We start from the raw sequence: 26,835 nt of genomic DNA, 5'->3' as shown, positions 1-26,835 counted from the left end.
ACTATTTCCTCAAAGCTTCACAATAAGAGCCCACCTTTCAGTTGCTCCTTTAAGAGTAATGAAAAGTCAGACTACTTGATGGCAAACTAGATTAACATAGGATGCTGTATATAATGAATATATACTAAATATATATAAACATATATAAATATATATATAAATATATATAAATATATACTAATATATACTAAACTGTATTTGCAAGCATAATTATAGCTTCTAATGTAACTGTAAACCTCAGAGTTTTTGTGTCTCTACAGCATTATTTTTTAAATGGTTTAAAGTACTGAAGCATACAACCATCATTAGTTCAGTGAAAAAGCAAACTTCAAGTGAGTGGTAAACATGGACAAAAATCAGTGAACTGACCAATAATAATGAAAAAGTAATTAAGGACTAATATTTCAGAGAAGCATGCTCCCCTACTGCCACTGAAATAAAGCCTTGTTGGCTTGACTGTTGATGAATAGGCTCCTAGTAACTACTCCAAAGCTCATTTTGTAAAAATTCATTGTTTTAAGCCATTGTTAGTACTATTATGAAAAATTGTTATAGACCCCAAAATTTCAATGAAATCTAGTAATTCCACACTTTACTCTCTTTTATAACATAGAATACCTTTTGCAAGGCTAAAAGAAGAGAAAACTGGCCAGAACAACAGATCTTGATTCAGTGTACATGTCACACATTCTCTGGAGAGAACACGTTTGGTACGCATTATGCCCATTTTTGAGACAGAACATTTACACTGCTGCCATTTTCTATTAGTATTTTAATATTTTATTAATGGAACCTGTATATTGCTGCAATTTCATTGCTTTAAATAAGCTTTTTATATGATTGTATTAATATGATGGAAAGGAAATTAGCAAGTCATAAAACAGAGAAATGAGAAAGATTGCTGGTAACAGCTTGTCTTATTTGGTTTTTGAGATCCAGCCTGTTATGGAACAATTTTCACTACTATTGATCTTAAAAATTTTTGCTGAAATCTGATACTTTTAAAGATGCCTCATACTTAAATAAATTGTGACAGAACAGAGTATCACGACAGGAACAAGTAAATCACCAGTTTATAAAAATCTTGCTTGTATAATGAAATCATATGACTCTTGTTTTCCAACAAAATTACCTTTTTATGACTTATCAAACTATTGTTGAAATACTTATTAACATTTTTTCACTTCTTTTCCTCATCCTCTTTCTACAGTTTACCTATCTTCACAGTCTGAGACCCTCAGGGCAGAAAATGACAATTTGTTTTCTGTACCTACCATGTTAGGAGTGCTACTTAACAGAAACCATTAGAGATTGTAAGCTATCTCATCTCTTTCATAACCCAACAAAAAGTATCAACTTCTGAAAAATATCCTTACAGGTGCACCAGTTCTCCAAGATGTGGGGCTCACTGCTATGTTAAATTTGTGTACACACATATAACTTCGCACTCACAACTGTAAGACCTTCAAGTAGGTATACTCCTGCCCCACCATGCTTGTTTCATGTTTTGAAGGCTTTTAAATTTCTTTTCAATTATAGAGTCTCATTGTATTTCCTAAAAAGGCTCTTAGGAATGGTTGAATCATAGGAGGGATGGTTGAATCATAGGAGGGCTTACTGAGCTCTTGAACTGAAATACATAGACAATATATCTGAAAACCTGTGATGGCTGCTTAAGATAATAGTATTTGAAACATCTCCTCTTCCAGGTGACAGCCTACATAAACATTCTTTATTTATCTCCGGACGTAAGTCTTTCAAGCAACAGTGACTTCAGGGCTGTGCTGCCAAACACATTAGAACTGTCTTACCTGTGATTGGGTACTACTCATTCAGAAGACATTGATAAACTACAAGGTACACATTTGTTAGAGGCCAGAGGTAAAGACGTTTTTTAACAAGGCCACTCACCTAGTCTGAGCCCTGAAGAAATGTGATCTCGTGTTTGATGGGAAACCTACCTTAGCAGCTTTGTATTACATTGTACTGCCTACTATTCAGCTTACAAGTATTTGTGTGGAAAAGGCCTTTTTCTAGATCTGTCAGACAATTACACAGAAAGAAAGAGCACTGAATGAACAAGCCTTATTAACACGCTCAGAGAAAAATCCCTCCTGGTGGTTAATTCTGTTTCTCTCAGCTCTACAGTCAGAATGCATGAATAAAACCATAAAGCCTAACATCTCTGTCCAAACCAAGCAAAATACAGACAGAAAACAGACTGTATAAAGGGTTTAAAGTCTGGTATCCATATCCAAAAAGATCTAAGATGTCCTTAAACTCTTAAAATTTATGTTTCATTTTTTCCTTCTTCCTGATCAGAATTGGGAATGCTCTTCATACTCCAGCATATTCTACCATACACTAGGTCTTCCTCTTCTGTGTGAAAGAGAATAGTTTTCTGGAAGTTGTAGACAGCACAGGGATCAGGTACAGACCAACTAGAGAAGGAGGAAGTGTAAGGAACCATTAAAGGGACTATCTTAGCACTTTTACAGTGAGCACTCTCCTGCAGTACACATAATGCTGTCCTGGTCACACAGTACCTTCAGTCAGATCAGAATTGTATCAACCCTAAGAGTTATGGTGCATTCAGGTATATGAATATGCATTTCAATTCACTTTTGTAAAATTTGTTGTAGTGGATACTTTACACCATTAACAATGGGAGGTACCCATCATGGGTCCTCAGTAGCAGATCAGTAAGAATACTTCTTACCTGTGACCCCTTCTTGCTACCTGGTAGATTAATTATGAGAGTTTTCCCTCTGATTCCACACACAGGTCTGAAAAGAAAGAAAAACCCAGAGTGAAATTTTTGCATGCAGCTATGCAGCTTTTTCCACTGTAGAAACAAGAACGGAGCCTTTAGGATGAATTCTACTATTTCTCAGAATTTATAAACTTACAAAACATCTAAAAATATTCATTACCCATGTCCTCACAGAACAGCTCAGGAAATGCTGAGCCGAAAAAGCAAAAAAGCATCAAATAAGGCTGATAGAGTCTAACATTTAATTGAGAGTCTAACATTTAATTGATAGTATAAACACTGGCTAGATTTCTGTCCTTTTTGATATCTGTGTGGCTTCCGTAATTCTATTGTTTCCTTAATACCCTCTTTGATATAGTCCTTATTTGCTCATACACATGGCTCCTTTGTAATGTAATCGATGGTGTCAAAAACTATTCCTCCTGCCAGGCAGAATTACTAAGTCATGCTGGTTGCATTAATTAAAGTGTGGTTCTTTTACTCTAGAGATACAACGTAAGAAAAGCACAGAGGGAAGTAATTCTCAAGCGAAAATCGCACTTACGCAATTATGCAATTCATATCTAATTCCTCCTGACACGTCTTCCCCTGCCCCCACCAAAAGATGGAACTGACTCGCAAAGATGGAAGATTTCATGTTACTTTTTGCCTTCAGGAATGTGTTTGGTGTTGATTCAGGGCTGAACTTGAACACCCAACTGCTGAACGCTTTCTGTTGTTTAGAGTTTGCCTCTTCTTCCTCTTAGCTAAATATTTTTCAAGAAAACATAAGTTAAAATGACTGGACTTTGCCTTGAGGTTGTAAAGAGTGCCTCTTGCTTTTCTCCACTGTTTACAGAACCAGTGATGAAAAACCCAGACCTGGGTATAAGGATAAGAAGAAAGTAAAAGGACAAAACCAAACCACTGAGATATGGAGACTACAGTTGAGAGAAATTGTGTAACAACAATCTCTTTATCAAACAAAAACAGAAGCTGTAAATGAAGATAGAATAGAAGAGTAAATGAGGGCATTAAAACCAATTTTGAGCCAAGGGACATGGTTTGTGGGGTAGCCAGCTTCCCTGCATTTATTCTTATACAAATAATTCTCAGTGATTAATGTAATTTATAGGTAGCATGGCATTTTTTAGCATGGTAGCAAGCATTTTAGAGCCAGCTGTCATAATGCTTACAGTTAAATAGCACAGAGACCTTTTTTGTGCCACAATATGAACTTTTGATATCACAGTCAAGACAGCTTGAAGACAAGTCTCATTTTAACTGGCAGCTTGACTACTGAATGACTCCTAGCCTCTGTTTTCCTATATTCACTTCTTCGACACTATATCATGTGTGTTAAGAAAGAGATCCAGGTAGTTGAGGAATATATATTGAATATATATTGAAATACTACTAAAATATAAAAATGGAGAGCCTAAGTTAAAGAAATATGCTCATTTACTCTTGTTGCAGTAGCCAAACTTACAGAGTACAAACTCAATCGAGCAAATCCCATTTATGGGATACCATTTATGTCAGATTCAAAATAAAGGAAATAAACAGAAATTGTTCACAAAGGAATTAAAATGAGGTGGAATTTTGTTTGGCAGATAGTTCCTTTAATAATCTTCTTAGCTTTTTTACTCTGCTTTAAATAATTTCAAACATTATAAGCTAAATGACCAGTACAACCAACCAATAATAAAAAAGGACTAAACCAGCAGCGATTCTCCTGAAAACTACAAGTTTCAGCTGCCAATAATCAAATTTAGTGACTCAAGACAGAAATGCCAAAAATTTCTCAAGAGAACATGCAAAATTAAGTAAAAGCACTTAAGAACTGCACAGTTTGCAAAAACTATTGTGCGTTCTAGCATAAATGCACATAAAACATGCATTCATTCTGGCTAATTGGAGAGATTAATTGATGATATTCCTCCAAACACAGAACAGTTGAGGGAGCTGCTGTGGACCTCATGTTTTCCTTAGTCTTGTGATGCAGTGGACAGAAACTTTACAAAAAAAACCCCAAAGTCTGGGAAAGAAGAATACAAATAGAAGCAAGGGAGTGGAAGGAAACAGAGGATGTGGGAGAGAGAAAACAATAGAAAAAAATGGATGTGGGAGGAAAGAAATACAGGTCCGATGCAGAAGCAGGGATGGAGATCATGATCTCTGAAAAAAACTCAGGATCTCCCTGGGAAGAAACTATGCTGGTGAAAGTAGAAGGACAAGGAGACAGCGAATGTTTTAAAAAGTTTCAATAAAGACTGGCAAATCACAGGTAGTTGACAGGTAAGGATTCAGGTAAAGGGAAGAGGTAACTTTGGGACAAGGACCACTTTGGAAGCTCACAGAGAAGAAAAGGAAACACTTTCAGGAAACACATAAAAAGGTCTACTGTGCTCTAAGATACTCCCTGCTGGACCTTGGGACTGAATCCAAACTATGAGAGTCCCACTGCCCCTCATTTGCCATCTGTGAATCCAGTCTACAAAATAGCTCACCACTCCCTAATGCCAGCCCATAGTCAAAAAGACAGCCTGTAACTTATAACATTTTTTAGATGTTCATGTAATAAAATTCAACACGATTGACCTAACATTTCCAAGCCTGCAGGTGATTTATAGAAGTGTCAGCTTAATGTTGCATAACGGAACTTCTGCTTTTGCTTTTTTGAAAAGTCAAAGAAATTACATGCAAAATCATCCATCAGAACTTCATTTCAAAATGAAGTCAATGAGAGGTAAGCTTAGGACAAGTAACATTTAATGTTAACTACTCTGAAAAAATTAGGATCTGCATTTCTCAATCTGTGCATCTAAAATTAGTGTATGTTTTTGACCTCTCAATGTGTGCCTTAGTTCTCATTGTAAAGGGGGATTACAACACTACCTCAATTTGCAGAATTTTCTATGAAAATATATTAACAATTTCTATGTTAAATAACAAATGCTGTAAGAAAAATCTCAAAGGAAATGAGTCTGCTTTCAGAGAAGATACTGAATAAAGAGCACTAAACCTGATACAGGATTACACACAGGACAATCAACACAAAGAAAAGTAAATTTCCTTCCTCCACTTCAAGCATTTGCAGATAAATTCAACAAAGAACCGTAATCATCACACATGGGCGTTCACGCAGAACTGAAACCATAATGCTGTAATTTTGTAATTCTTGTGTACTTAACTTCCATGATCTGAAAAGTGCCACAAAAATAATGGCCTTTGCATGATGATTGCTTTTAGGCCTGAAGTAAAGATTTTACCTGGAAAATTTTAAAAGGCCTAGTATCATTGCATGCAGTATCTTTGCAACGTTATCTGCCACCACTGTCAACAATTACTACTCAATGTGGCTGTAGGTTAAGGGACATTTTCTTTCTATATGTACAGAAGTGTCAGGTTACAATCCAGCATTTCGGTTCCACTGCCGTTACAACATTCTTGCAGACATCCTAATTACACCGCGTCCTAAATCAAACTTGGTAGTGTCATCTAAATGGCAATACTTTTCTTGATCAGAAACAGAACAGCAAAATTAACCTGTCCTCTTCTTATGGTAGCATTCTATTATTCTTTCCCTTCCTGTAAACACAAACTATGATATAAAAAAGTTGTAACAGCTAAAGAAAATGAAAATAACTGTTAATTTGGACAGGATCTGAAGGTGTTAATTTGGTAATGTTGCCCTTTCAGATACATGCTAAGTGAGATGAAAAGTTTTAAAACACCTGGTTGAATCAGTAAACCTCTCATCTAAATGTCGTTTTAAAAAAGAAAGTATCTGGATACAAAGTTGAAGATTTGGAAGTTCTTTCTTTATTTTTTATATAACTATCTTGTTATACCATCATTATGCATGAAGAAATCAAAAACCTGTAACAGCCATTGTTTCTTATTTACCTTGAAACAACATTCATGCACAAACTAAATTCTATGACACCTATCGATATTACTAAGTCTGTCATATGTATAATGAGGTAAATTGAAGGAATAAACTAAAAATCAGCTCCAGAAAGGAATACACAGTAACAAGAGATGCCACTGATGAAAAAGAAATAACAGGCAGAGAAACAGTTACTAAGTATTTAGTAGGAAACACCAAACTCTAGGAGTTACAGTATTTATCTAAAAGCATGGGATAAATATTTAGAGATCTTTTGCTAATATTGGAATAAAAGCATTGTCAAACCAATACATTTGTATTTATCGAAGTGGCTTTTTGCTAAACAAAACATTTTAGTACTTGATGAACTTCACTTACCACCAAAACGCCACAGCTCTAGGATGAAAAGATAGCTGTTTAACAGCATGCATCAACATTACAAATAACCTGGCACAGAAAATATAGGGGGATACAGTCTAATCTAATGGAGACAACAAAGGGAACTAAATTAAAGAATGCAATTAGCATTCTTGGAATGTGGCCCTTCTCTGAAGTTAAGACTTCTAGACTTGATAACAGTGACAATCTTCAGTTATCTGTGCATTGTCATTTCATAACAATGTGTATTTATGAGGAAATAGTTCACCTCGCATTTTGAAGAAACTGGTCTTACCTAGACAGCATGCCCAGAGGAGTTACATTAAGTGATCCCATCAGCATTGCCAGGGCCATCCCTGGGGCTTCTCGCTCTATTACTTCTTTAGTGGCCTGCAATCAGAGATCGAATAGCAAAGTGAGTGAAGAAGTACAAGGACAAGAAAAATATGAAACCAGGTAAAATTTGGGTAAGAATATCTTCTTTTTTTGTTTCTGCCAAGAGACGTCATTGCTAAATTCTCAACACCGAAATACGTTAAAGAATTTTCTCTTGGTTGTGTAAAATAGGGAAAGACAAGGGGCTGGGAGGAAGCACTGTTAGCTGTACTGTAAAGACTCCTATAGAAAATGTTAGAAGTCAGCACTCGATATATATATAGGAAATGTTAGCCAGCATCACATAAATAACAACTCCCTCCGGCAGAAAGGAAATAATGTTTGTGAATAAGCAAAGAAAAGACCAAATGTAACCGCCTTCCTCATCAATCTCATGTGCATTTTCCCACTGAGATTTTCCCAGGCATGAGTAGGGTGAATCAGTCTGTGCAGAAGACAGAAAAAAAAATTTGCAAAGGGAAGCCCATGTAGCAGCAGGCAGGATAACAGTAAAATGGTAATGATAATGGCCAGAGGCTGAGGCCTTCCCTTTTGATCATGTCAGCAAAACAGCGGTTCCAAACAGGCTGGGGGCTCTTATTCACAAGCGATCTGTATACAGTGGGCACTGAGAAGCCTGGAAACAGAGTCTGAAAATTCTTGTCTTTTTAGTCCTTTTTTTCACACCGGGAATCAGATAGAAAATTATTTTTCTGGGATGTGCACAGCCTTCTTACTTCCTAACACAAATTCTCTCAAACGCACAATCTGGCCAGTTTCCCAGCCTCTACCTTTAGCTAGGATGTAACACTTTAAAAGTAGGTTACAATCCTATCTTAATTTCCCTCACAGTAGCTGTTGTTCAGTGGATCATCTTGTTTCATGTTCTGAAACAAGATTCTAAGTTATTTGGCACAACTAAAATGTTAGCAATGCTCATAAAACTGTGAAATCCATTGTAAAACATCCAGCCAAATTACAATGCTTTGATGGTACAGCTATCAAAAAAGAGAAAAGCACATCTTAAATATAAGGACACTCTGAATAACCTAAATTTTATTGGCAGTTTGATATGGAAAAAAAAAAAAAAAAAAAAAAAGAAAAGAAAAGAAAACCAAATTATTTTGTGAGAAATATTAAATTAAAAATCACATCTTTGTATTTTTACTAGTTTAAAAGTACAAAAACTAAGTCATAGAGAAGTGCACACCTATGAAAAGGACCCAGGAGTCCTATACTAGCTATACAGCTAAAACACTTATAGGAAGTAATAAATAAAACAGGAAAAAAATACCTCTGAACAGTATAGATACTCAAGTGGCCATATTCTCAAACATTGCCATTAACATTTAACATGTTTTAAAGGAGTATGTCATGTTTTAAAGGAGTATTACAGCTACCAAGTAAACCTTCAGATCTTTCATTAACAAGCTAACTTGATACATGCTCAGTTGTGGGAATCAGGAGCTTTGATTCTTACAAACCCAAGCAATTCTAGTTCAGTAGCTGACACCACAGCCCCTTTTATTTCAAGCACAGCATGTCAGTTTTACTATCTGCCATCTTCTACTCAGAAACTGAAAAGGCATATAAATACAAACCAGTGTCTGTATTTCTACACAGGGGAATGAGAAGAAGCAGGCTAGTAATGATGTAGAAAAGCTAAAGCCTCTCTACTGAGGGAGACTGTCCAAAGATACCTGCTGACGTATTAAATTATCAATCACATTAAAAATTCTTAACACTATTCACAGACGTGATGATTTTTATAGTACAGAAGAAAAAGGCATTGCAATGGTGAAGGGACACTTTGCTGACAATGAAAAAGTTGGTGAAACACAGAATTCTCTGTGTGTGCACATATAGTAAGTTTATATCTATGCCTTTTATTTTCAGCTAATACCATGCTTCAAAGCTATTCAAAACTGGTTTTAAATATAAAGTACATTTTGAGATTTCTTTTTTTGCCCTTGAGCATAGCGACACTTTGAAGATACCATTAGTTAAAATTCTAAACAGGCTTCAAAGGTAGTACAAGATGCAAGACAGTTCCATAAACAACAATCCCGCAGCTCAGGGAGTCCTTCAACAAAATTCCAGTCCACTCTCCAACTTCACAAGGAAAATGACCTTCACAAAATGTCACTGCTAGCAGGCAATGTGATTATTAAAAATGTATAGACTAAGCAACAAAACCTGAAAGGGCAGGAAGTCCAAACAGCAGTATAACCCTTGACAGAAGTTTCTAAAAATAATTGTTTCAAAATACATATGCTTACATTTATTACTGCAGGCAGACTTCTACAAACAGCAGAATGCTTCCCATTTTCCTATTTGCAGCCTGACTGGATGATGTAAAAAAAAAAAACCCTAATAAAAAACGCTGCCGGGATGTCCTCAAATAGCACAACTTAAAATGCGCAGTGTACAGGAATGGAAATCACCATCACACTGGGAAGAACATTCTTTATTAGCTACATGTATATGAATGAAATTATCAGCGCTGCAGTGATTTGTAGATACTTCGTGTCTGTATGTAACAACTCTTTTTTTCACCCAACAATGTATCAAAGTACTGGTGGAAAAGGTTCCTAATACTTCTTTCAGCTTTGAAGGAAGGGTGGAAGAAAGATGTCAAAACTAGACTTTCATCTGTATCCAGCTCAGGAATTAACTGTCTGGTATCAACATCTACCTGAATGCAAACTATTAAAGAATTAGTGACTCAGCACCTTCACATTTTACCAGAACTGCAGCAAGGCTGAATTCAGGCATTTTTTCCTTGGTAGTCTCACCATCAGTCAGCTTTTTCCTGCTGCATGGGGCCATAGTGTTGGCTAAAACAAATCACAGATCAAGGCTTTTGTCCCCGTCTCTCTTACGAACAGTGATGACAACACCACTGTATGGGCAGAAGCAGGAAAAAATGATGAAGAGATTTAATTCAGAGCTCTCACAGTGATGCCTTTGTCACGACTGAAGCTACACACTGATTTCTCAAACCTGAGGCTGATGACTATATATAAAGTAGGCAGAAAATACTGGAGTATATTTGCATAAAATATTAAATGACTACAAAAAGTGTCCCCAGTTTCTCCTACCTAAGGTCAAAGTGCAAAGCAGAGACACATGCAAGATGGAGGTGGAAAAGAGGGGTTCCACAGAAGCAGAAGCACTTGAAGGTAGAGAGACAGAAATGCAGAAAGGCCAGTTTGGAGGCTGCGAAAAAAAGCTGAGGCTTGTAATTTAGGTGGGAGAAGGAAATGTGGGAAGAAGGAAGCCTAAGTGGAAAGGAAGAATTGCGGAAAGGAAGTCCAAGCAGCAGAACTGTCAAAAGGTCAGGAGTGAGGGTAGAGAAAGGGGTGAGCGAATAAAGTCAGTGGGATGAAAATAACACTGCACAAAGTGGCTTGGACAGACAACAAATACATAATGGAAAAACTCAGGGGAAGCAAAAAGTAAGACAGGACATGACAGAAATGCCAGGCTGTGGGGGAACTAGGGAGAGACACAACGGGACTGAAATAAAATGGTAGTTTCTACTCCAGAGAGGAAAAGTAGAGACTAACAATTAAGTATTTCACATAACTATTCAGGACTTACTAACAATGTCTATGAGAGCAGTTCTGCTTGTATTTCATAGCTAGATGAATAAAGACAATTTATTTTAAAACACATTTTTGATTGTTTTCAGGGTGCCTTTTAATTGGAGTTAGGACATTATGTCCCCAAACCAACTGATACATTTTTAGATATCTTTGACGTAGTTGTGGTTGCTTAACAGATGGCTCACTGCCAATTGGTTTCACAGTTTTGTGATGCTCCACTGCCTTTCTATGCCTCCGTATAAAGTAAGTTAATCCAGTTCCAAACCTGTGGAAGCCCTCCCAGACAGCTTCTGGAGGATATACCTACTCCAAGCTGATTTACTTAACATACCTAGGATAATTCTTCTTGAAGTGCTCAGAAACTCCTTATATTTTGTCTGTCAGGTATTAAGCACAGCAAAGTTTGACCTCAATAGTAAGTAATGATCTAAGACATACACTCCTCAGCAGTTTTGGGTTGGTAATATAGCTTTATCTCTTCAACTAAAATGCAAATATGAGACAAGTCATAATAAGTTTGACTAAATTAAGATGACCCAGCCTGCCTCTGCTGAAAAATATTAAAATCTATGACAGTGCACAGCATATCATAAAACTATTTATGCAAATTAATGGACAAATTTGCAGATAATTTTTATTTAGCAGACTACAGAATTAGCATAGCATTTTATTACCTATTTGAGTTTTTTATTGAAAGCAGAAGTCTTGGAAAGGTCTAACAAAAAAAATACCTATATACTCCTCTGCAACAGAGCTCACAGACCACACTGTACAAAGAACTATGGGGACAGATGAGTCAAATATGCAAACAAAATGCCAGTCATATCTGTCAACCAGTTAAGTAAGAAGTGTATACTTTGGTAACAAAGATTTAATCTCTCAGCTTGGAGATGAGATACCTCCTTCAAGGTTATTCAGTATACCTGTGCTGGAGATGACGTGTACCTGTAATTCCTATTCACAACTCACCTATGTCATCTTATTGTCTACATCCCTACTCTTTTGCAGGGGAGAAAACAGATTACATGGAGCTAGACTGATCAGAGGTTCTCACCTAATATCACTTATCTATTTCTTCTCTTAGTACAAGAGATAATACAGGTTGCAGCAGTTGGTTTCTTTCAATACACTGAAAAGTTCTTTGGATAAGGGTAAATTTTGAGTCACTTGTACCATGTGATGATATTCTGCATCTTCTTTATTGATTGAAGGCTTGACAGGAACTGCAATCCTTGATGCTCTCCAAAATCAAATTTATTTTGCTAATTGCTCAGTTAATTTGTCAAATGGGTAAAACCTATCACATACGCTATTGTGCAAAGCAACCGAAGTCAAGCAGGTTAGTATCTCAACTTGTCATCAGGTAGTAACTTTGTAACAGTACAGTGGCCCTATCACATGGCTGAGATGCTGCAGCCAGAGGTACACCATGCAATTGCTGTCCTTTCACATGTATGTAATTACAATTATCATTGACTTCTCATTGCCAAATGAGCTGTAATGGATTCATGTAAGTCAAGAACAGCCTGCATACAGAGGGCAATGAATAGCTGCTTCTGGACAGGGTGGATCCCAGAAGTAGAGGTGTTTACTGTCATTCTAGAGCTTTTGACAGATTCACATCCACACCAATGAACTGGCCACATGCACCTTAAATGTAAGAGCCTGACAGTCATAATTTCCTCAACAGTGAGTTGCCAATGAATGCTAATGATAGGGACCACCTGTAAACCTATCAACTGTTACAGTCCCAGAGTAGTGGGGAATAACTGACACAAGGCTAAATTAAGAACCAATCACTAAGTTTGGGCTCACGGGGCAGACTGGTGGTGGATAGGCAGACATCAGCCAATGTTGGCCCAGTGTGCGTGTTTGTGTCTCCTCCTGAAGTGACCATCTAGGCTTCTGTCAATTTTCCTGTACCATAAGAAACTCAACCTGAGACTGGTTAGTCTCCATTTCGATGCTCCTGTTGGGTCTTTTTGATGTTAAATGCAGCTCTGTGTGTCAGACATATATAGACACATATTGAGAGCTCTCCCAGGCTTTTATAGAATTATTTTACATAAAACAAAACATGTCTAAATGTATTAGGGTGGCTTATTCTATCATCTTTCCTTCTTAATGGTGAGCTTGGTATACATGCAGCACAAGAATGCTGATTTGAAATTTGCCTACACTCTCAAAATATTTTCAGCAACTGTGCTGCCATGAAGATCCTAAACATCACAGAATGACACAGAATTTATGTGGCTGAAGAATAAAAGTGCCACAGTAATAACTGCTGTTAGAATAGATTAAGCACAGACTCCATTTTCTCTGTTTCTCCTCACATCCACAATTCCCTTTGCCTGCAACTTGCGCCCTCAATCCCTTCAGTGGGATCCATCATAACGTTTACTGCAATGATGCCTATGCAATGAGGCTCAAGATACCAGGAGATAATTCAATGTCATTCTTGTTTCTAAACTGTTATCAGCAAACGATCTTGTCAGTTTAACTCCACTATGTACATGACCATGAAAAACTAACTGGCTGGTAGAGGTACCTCTGACAGTACTTGATGACTTAGGCATGACCAAGTCATGAATATATTTGATTTTTAGTAGTTGGACTCCAGTGGTATTTATTTTTGTAACAAATAAACAAACAAACAAACAAATTACCTAAGTATACATAAAGATTTTAGTATTTCCTGTAACTTTCCTTAAAAGACCTTGTTTTCTTCAATTGAGATCAAGCTAATCAAAAGATTTACTTCATAACATTGTTTCCTTCTTACTTAGAGCTTGCAAAACATTTTGGGGAAGATGCACCTAAAAATTTGGATTAATATACTGGAGAAAGCAACACTGTGGAATATGTAACTTGTTCCTGCATCTCAGTAGGTTTGTACCAAAGTTTTGAGCTAAACCTGACTGTATTCGATTTATGCAAATTTCACAGATCAGTTATTTGCCTACCCCATTTGGTAATAGAAATGGTAATGAAATCGGTGGATATGGTGGATATGGGCAACCAACCATGTGCATCTTCAAAATACCACTTCGAATATATACATAAAGTGATAACAATAACATTTTTTTTAAATCCAGATTACTAAAGAAATTTTTAAGATAGTAAATGTCTATAAATTATTTATGCCATAGAATCTAATCTTGATTTTATGATACTGCCCACCCCACCACATTGTTATAAAACCTAAAAGCTATAGTACAGTCAATTTCAGAAGCAGATAACCAAAAAAAAAAAAAACAAACCAAAAAACAACACCACCAAATGCTTTTCTAAACTATGAGGAAAGCATTTAGGTTCCATGAAGATGTATATAGCCCACCAGATGCAGTATGCTACAGCTGTATAACGGTGTGTGTTAAGCCAGTGAAAAAAGGCAGAATATTTGCAAAGGTGTAGAGGTTAGGCAGATTACTGTTAAAATAACAGCTGAAAACAAGCCACTGAACTTGCTTACAAGGATTACCAGGTGCCTACTTCCTTTCCACAGTGCAAACTGTGATTCCCACTTCAACTCCACTTCATGTACAAATGAATCCTTTGCTGCTCAATAGAAGTAGTACAGCTGAAGATTTGCTGTTAAAGGTAGTGACACCATTCTGCTACTACAAAGCATTGTTAATATTTTATTTACAAATCGTTAAGATTTCCCTCAGTTACTTCAAGCTGCTTTATATTTAACATAAAATGTAAAAATCTACTTGATCCATCACGACTTTCACAAAATTCTTTAAAATCTGAAGTAGAAAAAAACCCCTGAGAAGTGAAAAATTTTGTTCTTTACAAATTACAGAATTGTACAGCAGAAATGAGAGAAATGATTATAAATACCTACTGTATTTCAATAAGACTATCAATAAGAAAGCTATAGTTAATGCAACTGAAAATGTAATGAGTTTTAGCTAACAGTATAACAACTAGGGAGCACTGTCTCACCAAAAAAATGCCATGTGCAGTGCTTCTAGTTATGCGTACTACCTTGTAGACTAGGTATCTATACCAAAGATACGTTCCCCTTTCTTTTTACTTGGAATTTCACTTCTCTAAATAAATAATTTTGCAATACTTTAGCTTCAACACATTTGTTACTGAGATTGAGATGTGGAAATACTTCATTTTGAGAATGTTGTCTGTTGTTTCCTGTCATCTGCTACCTTCTAACAAGGACAAATATTGCATATGAAGTATTCGTACTTCAGAAACTCCAGTCAGTTTCTGTACAGTAGCTCCTCCAAACAATTTCAATCTCCAATCATCAATGCTGAGGATTAAAACCAAAACAACTTCCTAAAATACACATTCTACACAAGGATGGACTGCTGAGTTTTTCCAGAATACACCATGGCAATGCAAGAATTACAAAACGTAATTTCTTTTAAGATTCCCTGACACAGTATCTTTACCCTCCAAGCAAAAGATAAAGCATCTCTAATAACAACAGCCTTAAAGCACTTTCACCTAAAATCTGATAGAAATGATACTTTTGTGAGATCCTGTGATGCAATTCGTGTGTTCAGAGTCTCAAAAGCTGCAATCTAGGCACATGCAAATGATGTGTTCATTGAAACTGAAAAACTGAACAGATTTTGAAAGTCAAAGGGACCTACTGTGTATTCTGTCAAACAATTTCCTACACAGGGTTATTTAACTCCTGGCACAAATCACATTTTTTCTCCAAGATTCTCATGGAAACAACTGGATGAAAAAGTTTCTGACAGAGATGGTGGAAAGTATTTTGCTGAGACTGATGCAGCACAGAGCACTGGAATGGAAAACAGCAAAACTCCTAATCTATATTGAATAAGGAATATTAAATATACCACATTTACCTTTTCCTCTGGAATTTGATTTTACTATTTAATTAATGGTTCACAATACTTAATAGTTATCAATATAAAAAAATCCAGTATATTTCTCCTTTATTTCACTGTTCCTAAGATCTTTTCTATACACATTTCTGTACCCAAAACACCAGTTTCTTCCAGTTTTAGAAGATATTACAGTATCTTCCATGCACTATGCACTAGAAGTGCACTTCCATGCGCTTATTGACACTACTCAGCTGTGACAGAGTAAAGCTTTCGGATTAAGAAAATTTAGCATTGTATAGACAAATTCTGTTGGTTTACTTCCTAACTGTTCAACTTCGAAACCCTAAAGTTCTTAAAATGTAATGTTCTTTTCATGAACAAAGATTAGCAACATAGGTATATAAGCAACTCCCTTCAGATACACTTCTGCTGTGCTTGAAGCAGCTATGTTGTGCTGAAAAATATTTTTGCTTTTTCATAAAATTCAATGTGTCCAAACTTTTTCAGCAGACTGATTTTTTTACTAGCACCATGTAAATGGATAACTGAGAAAAGTGTTGACTTTTAACAACTGGTAAGGCAGAAGAGATTCCTAGATAGGCATAGGGAAGAAGTTAGTTCTGACTCTGTGTACTTAAAATGTACACAGGACTGGGCTCTTGCATACTAAGAGCACATGCTAAGCATGCTCACTATCACAGAGGTGTGTTCACACTCAGAGAACTGCAGCTGCAAACATCACACCTCTAAGCAGATTAACAAGTAAAGAAATCATACAGCAATATTTCTATATAATGTATATGGATGATGGAAGACAGTAATTCAGAATAACATAGAAATCATATGCACTTAGGGTTACCTGCCTAGGGTTACCTGCCCAATAATATTTGCCTGATTAAAGAACTTAAAAGTTCTCTTTTTAAAAAATGTAAAAGGGAAAAGAAACAAATACAAAATATTTCTGGGGAAAATATTAAGCTGTCATAAAAATGTGAAATCTGTTAATTGAGAAAATCCCAGAAGTTCCAGCCAAGTTAATAAATCTGTCTTTTTTAATGCTTAAAAACATCAAAAGAAAAATGCTGCTACAGGATCCCTCTTGCCTGCAAAGAGTGATGATGAGTTCAGAGCAGCTCCTCGTTAAGATGCTGCAGGAAACAAAATCCTTGGGAGACAAAGACATCTAAAAGAACTTTGAGTCCTTCTGTGTTCTTTTCATTCCAGGAACCACCAATGCTGAACAGTAGAAATCAGTAAAACTTGAATGAGTAGTAGAAGAGTTCGAGAGAGACTGTAGCTTTAGGCCTTGCTGGTCAAGGATTAATCCTGTATACCACTGAATGCATAAAAACTACTTGGTTTGAAAGGAAGAACTGGTCATCTGATGGAAAGAAGTGGCAATAACACAATAATTTCTCACTCTTGAAAAAGGAACTGTATCCTGAAAACTCAAAAAAAAAAAAAAAAACCCACCTAAAAAAAAAAAAAGTGAAATGTGTAGGTTTCATTGAGCTTTGAAACTTGCCAAATCTGCCGTCTGAATGATGTATGTGACTGCAACACTATACAAAACAAAGCTTATTTCATAAATACTACAGTCCATCTGCAAAAGAGATTAAAAAAAAAAAAAAGCCAATTCAGGTGTACAATTATTTCCCAAAAATAAATAGCAAGGATGGAAAAGATTATTTAGTGTTTCTACGATGAGAGCCATAAATGACTAATCAAACAAAAGTCTAGGTATGGTCTGAGATAACATTTCCAAACCATGACATCTATAGGACTTCATCAAACTCCCAGGTGAAGTGAAAGAGGCTCCAGGAAACTCAAAATCTAAAAACTGGCTGGGCTGCTAGGTAGCACAATAGAAAAAAAAGTACTGGGGAACAAGTCTGCAACAGCCATTGGAGGAAGGATAACTGGGTCTTTTTTCGTGTATAAGTTCAATGAATTTATCAGTTTAATTTACTAAGGAAGTTCACTAACTTTAAGCTGTGGACATTCTCTTCACAAGGAATCAGTTAAAACTGCATTACAACCAAGTAAACAGCTTTTCCTAGCCTGTACTCTGAAGGACATTTCAAGAAAAGGGAACCCAGAAGATGGGGTATTTAAATCTTCCCAAATATATTCATCAGAACAAAATAAAAAATCATGGGTTACAATTTGCAGTGCTCAGAAGTAATCAATGTAAAAATAGTGTCAACTTGCTTCTTACATCCGCTTTGTATATCTATCTCCTCATTCTTCTAACAAAAGCTATTTAACCACTGAGTAAAGAGTAGACAGACATTGGTACTTACTCTGTATCAACATACCCTCAGTCAATTGTTATATGATTTGTGACAGCAAAAGCCCTCATCATTGATGACAATGCATGAACCAAGAGGCATATGTGTTCTTTAGCACATGTATCATCTGAGGCATTATTCTCTAAAATTAACTAAATACGTTTTTCAAACTGGATCCAGAAGCAACACACAGACATAACAAAATTTGAATTCCAAGTTGATATGAGTCACTATCAGACACATTATTCTTAACAGAATGGAAAACTTCAACTGAAACCGAAAGCAGTGATTAAATAGGTCAGGGCAGTAGAACAACTTCTGGAAATCACGAGGGTAGCAAAATAATTATATATTTGTCTTCCTTTTTGATAGCAAAAGACCTGAATTAGTTAGGAATTTCTTTTCTTTTCAGAAACAACTGAAGCAATTAGCATCTTAGCTGCTACAATGCTGACTGCCATCAGAAAAAACACCTTTAGAAAACACAGAAGAATAAAGAAAGCAAGCCGTAAAAATTTTAATGGAACTTAAAAACTGCATTGAAGTGAGGATATATGAAAAACACTCTAACAACAAATAATTTGTAGGATTTAGACATAGTAGTTCAGGGAATTACTATGAGAAATGTAAAAAATTCTAAATTTTTTTTAGAGATAATAAGGAAGAAAAAGAGTCCAACAAGAGGAAATAAAACTAAGATACAATTAGGCTGATAACAGGAAACTTAGTTATCCTGGAAAGGGAAACTCTATATGCTGGAAAGACTTGTAACTCTTCATGATGGTTCCAGAAGCTAATTTTTATTTGAAAAGTGCATAGGATAGACTACATGATACCTTAACAATAACAACATCAACCAAACAAAACCATTTTAAAAAATGTCAAAATTATGTTGTATTTCACTGTTCCTGGGATTTGACAGACATGATGTTATTCCCGGGGTTAGTATGCAATTTTTTTGTGTTTCTTTAACCAAATTGACTCATTTATAAGACAAAACCCACAACATATTCTTCCAACTTAACATAATTATATTTTTGTAAACTGTTCAAAATATGTTGAACTTGACCACTGCAGATGGAAAACTGATCTTCCTGGATATTTTACAGTGAAGCTGTTTGAGACAGCACTGTATCAAACAGTATCAGTTCTCCAGTAGGTATAATTTTCAATCAAGAAAAAGCATTGTACTTATTTCCTCCAGTTTCTGATTCTGTTCTGCATTGAAAATTTATATAACCTGAATATAATTTGAAAAGTAGCCATGTTTTTGAGGTAATACTGATTAAAAAAAATCCCAAACAACTATATTAGATGTAACTAAAATGATACACAGAAAAATGACTTATGGTCCTTGGGATAAGAAGTGAGTTCTAGCAGCGTCTTGCAACCTTGCAGTGCTGGAGTGAATATTCCTCTTCCCTTCCAGCATTTTAAGTCACTTCTCAAACAACAGCCTAAGGAAGCAGCAAAGTAACACTGGGAGAAAGAGAATTGCTACTGAGATCTGTTCTTGTTACCAGACCCTTCAACAGTGTGAAGCTGGTAGGAAGTGAGAGACTGCCAGCCTTCTGTCTTTAAAAGTTCGCAAAGTTGTGAAAAAAATATCCTCAGAGAAGCAAGGGAGGGTTGGAAAGGATGAGGAGAGGACAGAGAGCCTAGAAGATGGTAAGGAAGTAAAGGCAGCCATTTGTGTCCTCCAGTTTCTCCAAGCAGAAAAAAAGTTTACTGGATTTATAGAGGTTAGTGTGAAAACTGGGAGATGGTTCCTATTTGCTCTTACTTGGAACATTATCTGCTGCATGGGCAGCAATTCTGCACAGGGGTAAGCTGGTCTTGAGAGCATGGGAGCAGGGTGTTCCCCCACAGTGTCCCACTCTGATTCAACAGGTGAAACAGCCTACTTACTGACTAAGGGGATGCTGCCCTGCCTGCATGGTTAGGTGTAATTTTGCATATTTAGGGTATCTCTGAAGACAGCAGGAGTAGTAATATTATATCTGGAGAGATTAAAAGCTGAAGTTGAAATAATATTACATACAATTATTCTAAGTGTAGGAAGAATTTATTCTGAAATTGTGATAGTGTTCATTATGACAGAATATTCTCTCTGGTTGCTAGTTGGGGCTGGATTTAAAAGTGTAATTAAACCCACAAACAAACATAATAAGCTAGAGACTGTGGCAGAGCTAGGAAAAGAGAGGGCAAGTGAGTTGAATTCAAAGAAGAGGCAGGAAATCCTGCTTCTTACTCTAAGCTGTGAGAATAATTTATCCCCTTACTATGGTCCTTATAGATGTAGTCAAGTCCTGTTCTTGATCTGTGAGACAGTGACAAAGGATTCTGTAATGTAAAATGGCAATTGACCATCTTCCTGGTAAACAGTAGGAAGCAGCAACTAAGACACACTGCAGTTTGGTAATACTGTACTCATGCAATGACTTTTTACATTAGGTGTTTCAAATTAAGTGTTCTGTAACATTTCTTATTTACCCCTTTGATCCACTGTGTTTACTGAACATCTCTACAATAAAACTTTAATCTTTCTGAGACTCAGCAACAGATTGTTCCCCCCCCTCCCCGTTATTACCTACCTTCCATCGATGCTGAGAGCTACCGTAGGTAATATTAGTGATATGGTTTAGTACTTAATTGCTGTCAAATTTAATACTGAATATAGTAGTACTGAACAGTAATAAACCTATCAAATGAAGTGATGGAAACAAAAATTTAATACGATTCAGCTTTATTGGGTTTTTTTTTGTAAGGAGGGAAAAGTTTTGAGCAGTTCTATGAAAAAAGTGGATGCTGGTACTGAGATCAGGTTTTGGCTGGTATGTTGAACTGAATCAGATCATGAAGGAGCCAAACAATATTTTTTTTCCCCATTCCTTACAATCCTTCTTATTTTTTTTCAGACTGGTGCATATTTAAAAATAAAATCTAGGCAGGTGGGCAGGACAATATGATTGAAATGCCAGGCATAAAAGCAAGTGGACAGGACAGCAAAAGAGCGAGTATCAGTGAGTATGCAGACCCAAAGAGCAGCAAGGGGATACTGTATTGAAGGATTAGGTGAAAAGGCAGGAGGAAAACGCCAGACATTCAGCAAGTTGATAAAGCAGTACCAAACAGTCAGCAGGTGTGCCAAGCAGCAGAAGAGCAATTCCACAGAGTCAGCAGATGCACTCAGCAGGAAGGTGATGCCCAGGCACTCAGAGCATGAGACAGGGCAGCAGAAGGCCAATGCCCATGTGCAATCAGATCGAAAGGACAATAAGGAGGCGATACATGCCGTTCAACAGATGGACAGGGCAGCAGGTAGTCAGTGTCAAGCAATTAGCTGGTCAAGAGGTAATGCCAGACAGTCAGGTAAAGGGCCAAGATTTCAGGAGGACAGTGCCACACAGCCAGAAGGTAGAGAGAATAAAAGAGAGTAGTGAATGTCAGGCAGTCCCCAGAGAGGCTGCAAAAGACCAAAGCCCACAAAAAATCAGATGTGACTGTCAGCAAGGACAAATCAAAAGCCTGCTCACTGACTGACAGAGCAGCAGGGTGGCAGTGCTTTTTCAGTAACTTAGGATACCATGAGTGAAACAATCCCAAGAATCTAGATGCTCACCCTCTGGTAATATCATTAGATCAGAGTGAACCATGAATATCCACAGGAGAATAGCACACAAATGGAAACAGCAGATGAGTCTGACCCTAGCACCTGGGGAGGCCATGGGACCTTCCTATAAAACAAAATATGAGAATCCACAAGAAAAATCAAACAAATGGGAAAAATGTGTCTAAAACCTGTTTCTGATGATGATTAAAAAAGCAAAAAAATACTAGCAAAGAATTAGTTTGGAAATGATTGGGTGGGATTGAAGATGTTGCTTACCCCTCTCTGGAGCCCACATAATGGGAATGTTGGGAAATTCTGCAGCAGAAAAACAGAAGAGAAAAGGGATTTCTGACTCCCAGTTCAAGGAAAGCATGTCAATTTAGGACTGGGTAATCTCTTTGGGCAAAAAATAAGAATTCAACTGAGTCTTTGCCCAACCCAAGACACATGCCTTTATGAGGTTTGTGAAAAATTTAAGAAGCCCACATCACTTTCATCTCATGACATCCCACCCTTATTCCCCAAAACCACACTTACCTCTAGCACAAGGTGCATAAGAGGGAAAAGGGGATGGTCTTGTGAGCTCATTCCCATATCCACTGCAAAATTAGCTTGTGAAGATGAACAGGAGTACCCATTAGCCATTACAGGCCATTGGTGAGATAAACTGAAGTTGTCATTATCTGTTACTCATGGCTTAGATACACCCACACTCTAATGAAAAGAATTAAGTCTTACGAGTCTTGCGGGGTAACCCTCTTCATAGCAAGTTGCAGAAGTGCAAAACTTATCAACACCTTTTTTTACCATATTGTCTCCTCTTTAACTTGAGCACTCTGTTATTTAACATGGAAACAAATTAAACCATGTTTCAGAAATCTTAGCTGCTGCTCTATTTCAGAAACATGTAATGAATTCTGGAATGCAAGAACTGAGAAAATCCCAGCAGTAATAATATTCAGTAGTTTAACTCATATGTCACTTCAGTCATTTTTATTCAGTATGTCTTTTTGTTCAGTATCTTCCTAGTAACTAAAAGTCAACAGTCAACGAAGATTCAAACTTCAGTATTTCTGTCCTCTTAGAGGTCCACATTGTGTGTGTACTTATCTGTTTGCACATTAACTCCTTTAACTGAAAACCTACAACTCTCCTTGATAAGGCAATAGTATGCAATAAGAAGCCAACTATTCCCTTTCCTGAAAACTGTAGAGAACCTTAGACGCAATGAAATAATCAGTAGTTCTGTTGTGCACTGCTGAGTTAGGATTCAGAAAGGTCACAGAGAAAGAATATGTATGAATTTGCCATGTACTCATGTGCAACAAAGCTTTTAAGGAATACCATAATAATAGGCTAAACTGATGGAACATTTTTTATACTGATCCTCTGGATATCAGCCATTTATTCTCCTTCTAGCTGAGCAAGGCATTGGAATAACAGAGGTTCATATAACTTTAAATTTAGAAATCTGGGTCATAGAACAGGAATTTCTTCCATATCCAAACTCTTCTGTATCAAATACTAGTTGGGCTTAAACCAAAATGGCAGGAAATTCAGGCAGAGGAGACCAAGATATTTCCATCATATGTATGGAAATGCACCAATAATGCCATAAACCACCAGAAGAACACACTCTGCCTGAGCCAGAATAGATATTAATACTATAGAGTACAAGTTGCTTAGAGCATGTATTGGTAGTTCTATAAAATCCTGTGATTTTGTGGCCAGCAGCAACTACAGTTAGCTGCACCACAGCAAGACCAAAATTGCTAGCACCTTCACTAACACTTTCAAAACTCAATGAAAATGAAGCGAACTGTGACAAAATGTTTATTTGTGGAGGAACAGATGGACTTCTTAAATCTAGTGAAAGTTTAAATGTCAATAATAAATAGTAGATAATGCACCTCTATTAATTTGAGTATTCTCATTACAAAATAATTGGGAAAATAATATATGCATAAAGTGGTAAGAAGCTAAAACATGGTGCCAAAGAAGGCCGAAAAGTAATCAGACTCTTGTTCGTAATTGATAAGACCCTCACGCCTGAATGTGACAACAGTAATTTTTGTTTTCTATTCTGGTATTTATACTGAGTCTACACTTTGCTAAAGCTTCACTGCTCCACGTGGTATCAATTAGCAAAAGCAGGCAAAGGACTAGTTATAATCCTAAAATAACTACTGAAGCCAGCTGCTTTCCAGGATTCTTCTAGTTTCTTTCCGCTTAGTGGCTCAAAAAGCTTCTACACTGCAGGCAAGGCGCAAATGAGAAATTCTACGCTCTTTAATAAGTATTAGTTTTAATGATCAACTATTTTAATAGAGAGTCATTTTGCTATTCTGGTGTGTTCATGTCAAAAGGACTAACTCAATTTTTGATCCATCTTAAATCCAGACTACTATTTGCCCTCTAGTTATCATTTCTTTAAGCTGCCTTCACAGTCTTCCTAACATCTATATATTTTTTTATATATTTTTCTCCATATTAAGCTTTTATTAAACTCTTTGTAATAGACCATGACCAGCTAAAAAAAACGACACATTAAGAGCAAGAACTGCATAATTACAGGCCTGACAATGTTTTCATTATTATTTTGCCTTAACTTGATGTTTAATTTTTTTCAGTTCCCTATTATCTGCTGTAAAGTGATGCTTTAATGGAAACTGGTTTTATAAATGCCTAAAAAGGAAAAAAATCTGAAAGTCCCAAACTAAAAATTTTGTTATATAGAAATTCTATAGCAGGCATATTTTCCTTTCCCAGCTACAGAAAGGACTTCAAGGTCTATGCACTGTTGCTGCTAAACTGCTAATAAGAGCCAAGCCAGATGATTTAAACTAACAGAGATATACCTATGAGAGTTGTGGTCCCTACAATGAAAACATGCCTAAAAGGCATCAATAATGCCAAGAGGAGGAGAAGGCCCCTCAATAAAAAGTAAATTATAACCATACTGTCCTTCTGGGTGTATTTTGAAAGTATTTGGAATCACTGGGATATGAACCATTCGTCCACCCACAGGATATGCTGAGGCTTCTTCCAACTTCCATTCTGAAATTACCTTGGAATAAAAAATTAACTGCAAAAGTTAAGAAATAAAAGCAAGATTTCCTGGCTTGTTACTGTGCCTTTACTTCTCCTTCTATGAAACATTTGAATCCCTTACTGTTGTTTTACTATTGATTCTTCTTTTTAAAAGATCTTGCATACATGTTTGAAAGACAGAGAACTTCTATTTGGTATTTGAGAGTATTAAAAAAAGCTAAAATAATGCAATTTGATCCTCAAATAGGTAAAAATACCCAATTGCTTAAAAAGAATTCTATTAGTATTATCTTTAGGTTATGATGGTCAGACAGCTTTACACAGATTAATTCATTAGTTAAATAACTTAAAAGATATTTCCACCAGCATCCTCAGCCAATATAATTAGAGTTTTGCATTTTCCACCAAGAGACAAATAAGCAATTCATGTAATCCTTTTGTATGCAGGAAACAAAACTGTTTCTTCATCAATTTCAGGATCCATTTAATTCAAACTATCTTCTCATTTTATTTCAACACATAAAAACCGTAAGACTAGAATCAGGTTTTGGCTTCCACACAGGATAACTCATTATACATCATCCATGACTTCTGAATGAATACAAGATAACTTCAGTTTTATATCTCTCCCACATTCAATCACCTTTGATTTGACAGATGGGAATCTGTTTGTGCGACTGATATCTTAATTTTAATCAAACCAACCCAAACACATAAAAACCTTCCCTTATGATGATTTTCTTATTAGACTTTTCTGACTTAAGCTTCCCATCACCAGCTGTTGTTACAATTCTCTCTAGTAGACTAAGCAAGCTGTTAGTACCTTACATTATTTCCCAAAGAAAACCCAGGCAAAACCCAAGTTACCTCCCAGTGTTCTTTATGATAAACTGAACAGACTGAGTTGTGTAACTCTCACAGAAAGCATCTCTCCAGACCACCTTTTTCTATATCCATTGTGACATTTGAAACTTTTTAAAAAGGGAATGTCTGAAAAACATGCAGCTTCCCATTTTGACACATCAATTCCAGATACAGAGAAAAAAGTATCCTCTGTATTCCTATTCCTTCCCCACTACTCCCCCCAAACCCCCCTTTGTACTTGTCTATGTCAGGAAATCTAGACAGAAACAAGTTGAGAGACATACATTTTTTCAATATAGCATCTCAGCTGGATACACAAAGAGACATGCTCAAAACTGCTGTTTACATAGCAGAATATCAAGAATCTACCAATCCCTCTTTATTTATCAAAAAAAAAAAAGCATTCTTCAGGAATGCTCTCTCTGCATATGTTTCCTACTTCCTTTGGGTTTGGGGTTTTTCTTTTTTTTGGTTGGGAGTTTGGAGTGTGATGAGGGCCTTCTTTTCCTTTTTTCTGCAGCCTCTGATATTTGATTAAATGGGATCTAGCTTCTTTGCCTCTCATTTCTTCCTATAGGTGTCCTGGTGCTTCCATGCAGTGACTGCAGTTCATGATAGCACAACCAAGCTCTTCAGTGTTGCTGATGTGTTACCAAGTTTTCCTCAGAAACTCAAGAGAACAGAAAGCACATTTTTTAGCACTTCATAAATCAGCTAAACCAGTTTCACATTTCCCAAGACAGGTACTTCTGTAACCTGACAGTGTACTGTGTAGTGCAAATAATCTGTACGCTGCTGCTTCTCAAAGAAACTTGTAGTAGCTGTTTAGTGAAAAATATTCTGCAACTAAATATATCGATTCTGCTATAATAGTATGCCTTCCAAAGGTGAGATTTAAAATCAAACTATAGAATTTTTAATTAAATTAATACAGCATAAAAACAAATTTGAATTTTTGTAACACCAAATACAGCATTTCAAATAATAAATTTTATTGACAAATTAAAGCAGACTGGATGAAGACCTAACATGTAAGCTAGAAAGTGTCTGGAGGACTCAGAAAAAGGGAATGGTACCTTATAGAGTTGCTGATAAACTTCTAATAAATTACCACACATTTTGGAAGGAGTCTGTCACAGAACAGTGTGTTCCATTTAAGCATATTTGTTGTCTAGATGCACCTGG

The 26,835-nt window shown here is 36.4% G+C and overlaps 1 protein-coding gene across 16 annotated transcripts in view; it reads right to left on the bottom strand.

The window, feature by feature from the left end:
* Nucleotides 1–26,835, bottom strand: part of GPHN (gephyrin) — a 293,631-nt gene that overhangs the window by 108,471 nt on the left and 158,325 nt on the right. For all 16 annotated transcript variants that reach the window (XR_010614153.1, XM_065686703.1, XM_065686689.1 and 13 more), the window contains 2 exons: nucleotides 7,318–7,412; nucleotides 2,720–2,786 (listed from right to left, as the gene is read on the bottom strand). Coding sequence is in view for 15 of the 16 variants with exons in the window: in XM_065686703.1 (XP_065542775.1) it covers nucleotides 2,720–2,786; nucleotides 7,318–7,412 (162 nt within the window). In the remaining variant the exon portion in view is untranslated. The remainder of the gene's footprint in view (nucleotides 1–2,719; nucleotides 2,787–7,317; nucleotides 7,413–26,835) is intronic.

The sequence above is a fragment of the Lathamus discolor genome, chromosome 6 (assembly GCF_037157495.1).
Source record: "Lathamus discolor isolate bLatDis1 chromosome 6, bLatDis1.hap1, whole genome shotgun sequence".
Lineage (NCBI taxonomy): Eukaryota > Metazoa > Chordata > Aves > Psittaciformes > Psittacidae > Lathamus > Lathamus discolor.
This window is presented reverse-complemented; position numbering and strand designations above follow the sequence as displayed.